This window comes from Mobula hypostoma, chromosome 20 (genome assembly GCF_963921235.1).
Source record: "Mobula hypostoma chromosome 20, sMobHyp1.1, whole genome shotgun sequence".
In the NCBI taxonomy this organism is placed as follows: domain Eukaryota; kingdom Metazoa; phylum Chordata; class Chondrichthyes; order Myliobatiformes; family Myliobatidae; genus Mobula; species Mobula hypostoma.
In genome coordinates this window covers 48,056,893-48,066,881 of record NC_086116.1, presented here as the reverse complement: position 1 = coordinate 48,066,881, position 9,989 = coordinate 48,056,893, and the positions used below count along the sequence as shown (strand labels likewise).

Genomic DNA, 9,989 nt, shown 5'->3' with positions numbered 1-9,989 from the left:
CATGATACCTCACCTGCTACCAATTAGCCTGCTTAATGTGGAGTCTTCCAAACCGGTGTTACTTGAATATTCTGTGCACTTTTCAATCTTATTGTAACTCTGTCCCAACTTTTGTTGAGTGTGTTGCAGCCATCAAATTCTAAATTTGTGTATATTTACAAAATACAATTAAGTTGATCAGTAACACTATTGAAAATCTTTTCTTTGTACTTTTGTCAGTTAAATCAAGGTTCATGTGAATTAACATATCACAGATTTTTGTTTTTATTGCATTTTGGAAAATATCCCAACTTTTCTGGAAATGGGGTTTGTATTTTAAATTATCAATTCCATTTCAGTCAGTGGAAAAAGCAAACTTTTGGTAGGATGATGCAATACTAAAGATTCAGCATAAAAGACAACATCTAAGAAGCGTACCTAATGTTTTCAATTGATAACCTTCTGTCGAACTGAAAAGGCTGCAGCTCCAGATTTAATATGCAGAATAAATGGGTGAGATGAATCAGGGGTCTGTGATCAATTGGAAATAGATGTGGTGAAATTGTGAATAGTAGAATTATTGTCTAATTTCAAACATTGAGATTGGTGCCTGATTAAGGTTTGATTTCTTGAGCTTACATTGATGTCTTTATGAAACAGTGTAGAAGGCCAATGATGAGAATGAGAAACTTGTAGAAATTAATGTCAGAAGGGTACAAGAAAAAAATAATCCCCTAAAGTTGTATCAAGATGATTGACGTTTTCCAATTATTCTTCTTTGAGCTTGTTCTAGGAAGCCCTGCTGTTCAATTATCTTTTGCTTTTTATTTGGTCTTCATTTAGTCTTGTGTGCTTTCCACTTATTCCCCTCTGTGGAATTAGTCACACAAGCAACCCCCTGGGTTTCTTCATATGACTCTGATTACAGTGTTGTATCGAAATATGAGTCTTTTCTTTTACTTGCAGGTGTTATTGCTTACAATCTAGTCAGGAATCCATGGCGAACTTTTCCATGTCCAAGTTCTTTTGCAGCCTCTTTTTTTGCCACTGTTGAAACTATTCAACCCAAGAGCTGTATTCTGGCGAACAAAATCATAAAAAAGGATCTTGAGTTAAAACATGAAATGCAAGAAATACTCTACAGGTCAGGTTATTTCAGCAGAAATAGAGTAAACATTTTTATCAGAACCACAAATTGTTTCAGCATTTTGAGAAATGTTTATTTTAAATGCAAAAGAAATACCAGGGAAAAGTGTACAAATGTAACAATTTTATTGAACACTTAACTGCTCAGTTACAGTATTTGTTGACTCTGACAATACTGGTTTTCTTGCTTTCTCCAAAGAATGAAATCTGGTAGCCTTGATCATTATGCACACTCAAGTTTTGTGTAGAGGACATGTTATCTGAAAGGGCATTTAAGAATATTACTTCAAGGACTTGGGAATATAGACGTATGGACGTCTTGTGCTACGATTGTACTAAGCATTAGTTACGCCACGTTAAGAGTTTTGTGCACAATGACCCTTTGAGGTTCACCAGGATGCTTCAAAGAATGTGGAAACATTGAATAGGCTGCACTCATTGGTATTTAAAAGCACAAGATATAAGCTGATAAAAAGATTGTTGGAACACTTAAGACGGTAAATACTGGGAGATTTCTACCTGACGTGGTAGAGTCTCAGATCAGAAGGCATTGTCTCAGAATAACAGTTGTCCATTCAAGACTTAAGATGAGGAAGATGTTTTATAGTATCTAAAAACTTGAGCTACTCAAAGAAGAGGGAGACTGTTAATTCTTAAGTGAATCAAGTGATACATGGTCAGGATGGGAGTACACTATTGGACATAATGTTAGTAAATGGGGAGCAAACAGAATAGGCTACCCCATTCATAGACTTTAGAAAAGTCCTGCTTCAATCCAGTTAAGTTGTTGAGTTATTGAAAACAATTTTATTTCTTTGGCTATGCAATGTTCCAAATAGCAATATAATTGAATATGTCAGGTGGAAACATTTTTGAATCTGATATTGGTGAAAATGGTGCAATCATCTTAAGAAACCCAGTTGAAGGTCTTGCTGTAAGCCAAACTGAAATGTTAACAAAAGTGATTTGAAAAACGGTGATCACTTCTACATTATATTTTTTTTAATTACTGGAAGTTGTTCCAAGTACAGTATTTGAAAACAAGAAATTATTTGTATTTTTATGTTCTCACATAATGTGAAACTGTCAATTTTAGGGAGAAAATGGTCTTTCATGGACATTACAATGTAGCATTTATACATGGCTAGGACTTGTGCTTCCCCAAGTGCCACTTCTGAAATTTGGCTCATGGCAGTGCTGGTAATACAAGCAAGTATCTTCTTGATGTGCCGTAATCAGCAAACCTATTTTTTTGCTTTTACTTCATGAACTGCAATAATTGGTGCATGTTAAATAGTTGACAGTAATTACAACTTTTACAATCCAAGTATGGTTGCTTGTTTTATTTACAAAATATGCAGTGTCAGATAATTTCTTGTTTTAAAATCAGAAAGATGTGTGCAGTTATGTATTGGCAAATATGTAGATTCCCTTGAACTGAAATTATTTGCTTCCTAAAGTTCACAACATTGACATCCATCTTGTACATAACAATGTTGCTACCCTCTCTGAAGATGCAGATTGTGCTACAACTCCTAAATATGGCACAAGTAGTCCTGTACTTTTTCTGCAACTTATAACAGAACTACAGTATCTGTCCATGATGTCTGTACTGACTACAATGCAAATTTAAACTGCTCATTTGCTTGCAGGTGGCCTGTGTCCTTGCAACAGGTTTCTCACATTTTTCCTATCATCAGCCAGGAAAAATAACAATGTTCCTCCACACAACAGCTGCTGTTGACCTAAGCATCTTCTATATTTTTTTTACTTTAAGATTTCCAGTCTCTCTAGATTTTGCTATATGTGGCCGTCTTATTGACACAATCAAAGCTTAAAAATTGCAGGTAGCAGGAATGCCAATCTGAATCTTATAATTACAGCATGTCCCTAAAAAGGAAATACGTATTCTAGATAACCGAACTATCATGCTTATGTAAATATACTGTTTGTTTTCAACTTAACATGTTAAAGGAAGAATTTCAGTTGCATAAAACACAAACGGCTTTTGCTTGGAACAAACAGCAGGTGCGGTGGCAACCTGTCAATAATTTACAGGGTGTTTATATAAAAACATTCACATTTACTTTAATAACCACGATGACATCACAATGCACGGGTGAGATTGTTATAAGGAATAACATTTGCATCCTATGGAGTTATTTTGACATAAAAGAATGAATATATCGCGATTTCCCCATGCGACAGTACCAACAGTAAATGCTGGGAATAATCTGTAGGGCAAGCTACGTCCCTGTAGGAGAAACGGAGGCGATTACTTTTTATCGAACTATAGATGCTGCTGGCCCTGTCAATTTCTTCCAGCACTTTCCGTTTTTTGTTGGATGCCTCGATTGTCGCGGGTTTCCTTTTGCTCCTATTCCAGCTATTTCAATTAACAGCCACACGATGGAGCAGTTTCTAGGCCGGAAATGAAGAGTTCACCCTGCGTTAGTCTTCATCAATCTTGCCTCATAGAATAAGTATTGTACCCTAAATCAACAATCGCTCCAATTATTAACAGCCAAAGGGGTATAAAAATAAAACTGAGCTTCATTTGTGCAAATTGCTCCAATCTTGCGCACACCGCCAGTTGAAAGCCTAATTTAAGCAGCATAGCACATAAGTACCAAACCTCCTTCTTGAGGTTGGTACCATTCCTATCGTAGCCGGATTTACATCTTCCTATTATCTTTACAATTAACATAATTAAGAGAATAGCATCAAAAATCCAGAGCGGAATGAAGATGAGGAACCAGTTCCAAGGTGCTTTATCGTCCAGTTTCAGCACCAACACAATTAGGAAAAGCAGGGTGAAGAGCCAGGTCATCAGAACCCTCTGCGCTAATGACATTCTCATCTAAGAAGATGAAGCCACAATGCTCGCCACTTAATAGTTTGTTCAGAATATTTCAAGAAACTCTTGCGAAGGTAATCCGTTATGAAAATAACTTGCATTTCATTTCAATTTACGACTGCGCCATTCGCTCTTTTGATGTAACACGTGCACGTCCGTTTTATTATTGACGTTACTACTTTGATAGAAGAATACCGACTTTATTCACGTAGAGCGTTCATTCTCGGCCTTTCTTGTTACGATTCAGAATCGGCTAAACAACCTTCCATCAGCGATCTCGGAGCTCTGCCCGCTTCCAGCAGGCCAACATTCGGCTCAGCTGCCCGCTTAAATCCCGTTCCAAACGCTTTCGCTTGGCTCCTTTGCTTTGCCTCGCTTCGGTCCGTGTCTGATTTGCTTTCGCTTTCCCTTCAAACCCGTTATCTTGCTGAAAAAGAGCAATTCATGCCCCTTTAATAACACCAGAGCTCCGCCTATATGCTGTAATCTGATTAGTGCTTAATATTGTTGTCATCGGTGTATCCAGTTCGAATTGTGCAGTTGCGTTGTCAATCACCAGTGTGACACCCTTCCGGAATCACTGACACGACGGTTCCAAGTGTATCCAGTGGTTTGCAGGAATGGTGCACTTTGATACATACAAAACATATAAATCAGTTTTCGTAGTTTTAGCCTCATAATTTCAGCCCTCCAAAATATCTGATTGATTTATGAAAGATGTTTCAGAGCCGGTAACACTCCAACGAGGACCGTGAGGCGACTGAAGACCAAATTGAATTGAATTATCTCACAGCTGTACTGATGTTAAATCATCTGACTGTCCTGTATAGTTCTTTAAGTGGAAGAACTGCGGTGGATAAAATGGCTTCTGTAATGGAATTGAGTAACTGAAATATAGAGCAGGCAAAGACATTGCATGAGCATCCTGAACACCCCATTCGCAAGTGTTAATCTGGATCTCTGACATCTCCAGTATATGGAAAATTGAGTCTGTATCATTTAACCATGTATTGTAACTAAGGGACAGGAATGTAATTATTTTCCAGCTACCAGCAACCTCATAAACTCTTGGGAGAAACAAAAAAAAACTTGTCTAATTAGGTTATAAATATCATTTGGGAAAACTCTCTTTCACCTTATTAAATGGTAAAATAAATCTGTTGATAATAACAGCAGTGAAGGCAGTGTTTAGTTGATAATACAACTGCATTAGAAGAAACCTGTTAAATGAACGTTAGAATGTTCTGATCTCTGTACACAAAAAATGGTTCCAATTTTTAAAAGGGGGTGAATTTGTTTTAGTTTAAAGAATGTAATTAAATCAAAACATTATGAAGTAGTCACTATAGAAAAGCACACGCCATTCAAAACTGCTATCATGACCAACCAGCTAGCTTTTAAACATTGTAGCCGTGAGTTTCCATCACTGAAATCCACCTTTTTAATAGATGAACCTTTTTGCATCAATCTTCTCTAGACTTTTCAGCAATTGCCTCAAATCCACATTCTCTCCTAATTGATCTTCACAGGAAAATGTGTAGTTCCTGTTTAGCTCATCTTAGCCCCTCTTTTAATCACTTTAGTCACTGCCACTTTGTTATAAGTCTCAATCAATTTCTTCAAACCCACATCATCATCCGTAAAAAGATCAATTGTTGGTTTAAAAAATGTAGGTCATGTAGGCACATATCTGCGCTTGGAAAATGTATCAACTGTTACCAAGAGTGCTAAATGCTCTTCTATGTTGTTCCCCTGTGGTTACAAAGAACTTTTGTTAAAATGCATTATAGGATGAGATTGTAAGGTTAAGGGGTGTGTGAAAATATGTTTTATTTTACTTTTTCATAAAAACGTAGAAAACAACAGCACCTTACAGGCCCTTCGGCTCACAAAGCTGTGCCAAACATGTCCTTACCTGAGAAATTACCGGGGGTTACCCATAGCCCTCTATTTTTCTGAGCTCCATGTACCTGTCCAGGAGTCTCTTAAAAGACCCTGTTGTATCCACCCCCACCACCGTCACCGGCAGCCCATTCCACACACTCACCACTCTCTGCGTAAAAAACTTACTTGTGGTATTTCCATTGTACCTGCTTCCAAGCACCTTAAAACTATGCCCTCTCGTGATAACCATTACAGCCCTGTGAAAAAGCCAGCCCTGTGAAAAAGCCTCTGACTATCCACACCATCAATGCCTCTCATCATCTTATACACCTCTATCAGGTCATCTCTCATTCTCCGTTGCTCCAAGGAAAAAAGGCAGTTCACTCAACTTATTCTCATAAGGCATGCTCCTCAATCCAGGCGACATCCTTGTAAATCTCCTCTACACCCCTTCTATGGTTTCCACATCCTTCCTGTAGTGAGGCGACCAGAACTGAGCACAATACTCCAAGTAGGGCCTGACCAAGGTGCTACATAGCTGCAACGTTACCTCTCGGCTTCTAAACTCAATCCCATGACTGATGAAGGCCAATGCATCATATGCTTTCTTAACCACAGAATCAACCTGCACAGCAGCCTTGAGTGTCCTATAGACTCGGACCTCAAGATCTCTTTGATCCTCCACACTGCCAAGAGTCTTACCATTAATACTATATTCTGCCATCATATTTGACCTACCAAAATGAACCACCTCACATTTATCTGGGTTGAACTCCATCTGCCACTTCTCAGCCCAGTTTTGCATCATATCAATGTCCCGCTGTAACCTCTGACAGCCCTCCACGCTATCCACAACACTCCCAACCTTTGTGTCATCAGAAAATTTACTAACCCATCCCTCCACTTCTTCATTCAGGTCATTTATAAAAGTCACGAAGAGTAAGGGGCCCAGAACAGATCCCTGAGGCACTCCACTGGTGACCAACCTCCATGCAGAATATGACCCCTCTAAAACCACTCTTTGCCTTTTGTGGGCAAGCCAGTTCTGGATCCACAAAGCAAATTCCCCTTGGATCCCATGCCTCCTTACTTTCTCACTAAGCCTTGCGTGGGATACCTTGTCAAATGCCTTGCTGAAATCCATATACACTACATCTACTGCTCTACCTTCATCAATGTCTTTAGTCATATCCGCAAAAAATTCAGTCAGGCTCATAAGGCATGACCTGCCTTTCACAAAGCCATTCTGACTATTCCTAATGTTCATGCCCCTCCAAATGTTCATAAATTCTGCTTCTTGGGATCTTCTCCATCAACTTACCAACCACTGAAGTAAGACTCACAGGTCTATAATTTTCTGGGCTATCTCTAATCCCTTTCTTGAATAATGGAATAACATCTGCAACCCTCCAATCCTCTGGAACCCCTCCTATCCCCACTGCTGATGCAAAGATCATCGCCAGAGGCTCAGCAATTTCCTCCCTTGCCTCCCACAGTAGCCTAGGGTAAATATCGTCTGGTCCCAGTGACTTATCCAACTTAATGCTTTCCAAAAGCTCCTGCACATCCTCTTTCTTAATATCTACATGCTCAAGCTTTTCAGTCTGCTGTAAGTCATCCCTACAATCGCCAAGATCCTTTTCCGTAGTGAATACTCATTAAGAACTTCTGCTATCTCCTCCGTTTCGATACACACTTTTCCACTATCACACTTGATTGGTTCTATTCTCTTACATCTTATTGTCTTGCTCTTCACATACTTGCAGAAGGCCTTGGGGTTTTCCTTAGTCCTGCTCACCAAGGCCATTCTCATGGCCCCTTCTGGCTCTCCTAATTTCTTTCTTGAACTCCTTCCTGCTAGCCTTATAAACTTCTAGATCTCCATCATTACCTAGCTTTTTGAACTTTTCATAAGTTCTTCTTTTCTTCTTGACTAGATTTACAACAGCCTTTGTACAACACGGTTCCTGTACCCTACCCTACCATCCTTTCCCTGTCTCATTGGAACGTACCTATGCAGAACTCCACACAAATATCCCATGAACATTTGCCACATTTCTTCCGTACATTTCCCTGAGAACATCTGTTTCCAATTTATGCTTCCAAGTTACTGCCTCATATTTCCTCTTACTCCAATTAAATGCTTCCCTAACTTGTCTGTTCCTATCCCTCTTCAATGCTATGGTAAAGGAGAAGGAATTGTGATCACTATCTCCAAAATACTCTCCCACTGAGATATCTGACACCTGACCAGGTTCATTTCCCAATACCAGATCAAGTAAAGCCTCTCCTCTTATAGGCTTATCTACGTATTGTGTCAAGAAACCTTCTTGAACACACCTAACAAACTCCACACCATCTAACCCCTTGCTCTAGGAACATGCCAATCAATATTTGGGAAATTTAAATCTCCCACCACGACAACCCGGTTATTATTACACCTTTCCACAATCTGTCATCCTATCTGCTCTTCGATGTCCCTGTTACTATTTGGTGGTCTATAAAAAACACCCAGTAGAGTTATTGACTCCTTCCTGTTCCTAACTTCCACCCACAGAGACTCCGTAGACAATCCCTCCAAGTCTTCCCCCTTTTCTACAGCCGTGACACTATCGCTGATCAACAGTGCCACACCCCCACCTCTTTTGCCTCCCTCCCTGTCCTTTCTGAAACATCTAAAGCCTGGCACTCAAAGTAACCATTCCTGCCCCTGAGCCAATCCAAGTCTCTGTAATGGCCACAACATCATAGCTCCAAGTACTGATCCATGCTCTAAACTCATCCGCTTTGTTCATAAGATCCTAAAGGGATTGGACAGGCTAGATGCGGGAAGATTGTTCCCGATGTTGGGGAGGTCTAGAACGAGGGGTCACAGTTTGAGGATAGAGGGGAAGCCTTTTAGGACCGAGGTTAGGAAAAACTTCTTCACACAGAGAGTGGTGAATCTGTGGAATTCTCTGCCACAGCAAACTGTTGAGGCCAGTTCATTAGCTATGTTTAAAAGGAAGTTAGATATGGCCCTTGTGGCTACAGGGGTCAGGGGGTATGGAGGGAAGGCTGGGTTCTGAGTTGGATGATCAGCCATGATCATAATAAATGGCGGTGCAGGCTCGAAGGGCCGAATGGCCTACTCCTGCACCTATTTTCTATGTTTCTATGTTTCTATGTTTCTATAATACTCCTTGCATTAAAGTAGACACATCTCAAATCATCTGTCTGAGCGCGTCCCTTCTCTATCACCTGCCTATCCTCCCTTTTGCACTGTCTCCAAGCTTTCTCTATTTGTGAGCCAACAGCCTCTTCCTCCGACTCTTCAGTTCGGTTCCTACCCCCCAACAATTCTAGCTTAAACTCTCCCCAATAGCCTTTGAAAACCTCCCCGCCAGGATATTGGCCCCCCAGGGATTCAAGTGCAACCCGTCCTTTTTGTACAGGTCACTCCTGCCCCAAAAGAGGTCCCAATGATCTGGAAATCTGAATCCCTGCCCTCTGCTCCAATCCCTCAGCCACGCATTTATCCTCCACCTCACTCTATTCCTATACTCAGTGTCGTGTGGCACAGGCAGTAATCCCGAGATTACTACCTTTGTGGTCCTGCTTCTCAACTTCCTTCCTAGCTCCCTGTAGTCTGCTTTCAGGACCTCCTCCCTTTTCCTGCCTATGTCATTGTTACCAATATGTACCACGACCTCTGGCTATTCTCCTTCCCACTTCAGGATATCTTTGACATGACCAGAAACATCCTGGACCCTGGCACCTGGGAGGCAAACTACCATCCATGCTTCTTTTCTGCATCTATAGAATCACCTGTCTGACTCCCTAACTATAGAGTCGCCTATCACTGCTGCCATCCTCTTCCTTTCCCTACCCTTCTGAGCCAGAGGGCCAGACTTTGTGCCAGAAGCGCAGCTACTGTTGCTTCCCCCAGGTAGGCCATCCCCCCAACAGTACTCAAGCAGGAGTACTTATTTTTAAGGGATACAGCCACAGGGGTGTTCTCTAGCCTCTGACTCCTGCCCTTCCCTCTCTTGACTGTACTCCTGCCCTTCCTCTGCATAAGAAACAGAGAAGTGCTGTATGTGTAGCATTTTAGCTAACCATTTCCCAATACACAGATGCATCA

The 9,989-nt window shown here is 40.7% G+C and overlaps 1 protein-coding gene across 1 annotated transcript; it reads right to left on the bottom strand.

Annotated features, from left to right (window-relative positions):
• Window positions 1-1,062: 1,062 nt before the first annotated feature.
• LOC134359210 (transmembrane protein 60-like) lies at window positions 1,063-4,468 on the bottom strand. Its single transcript, XM_063072166.1, has one exon. It carries the CDS (start codon window positions 3,983-3,985, stop codon window positions 3,587-3,589), a length of 399 nt encoding a protein of 132 aa, XP_062928236.1. The 5' UTR covers window positions 3,986-4,468; the 3' UTR covers window positions 1,063-3,586.
• Between the last annotated feature and the right edge of the window lie 5,521 nt (window positions 4,469-9,989).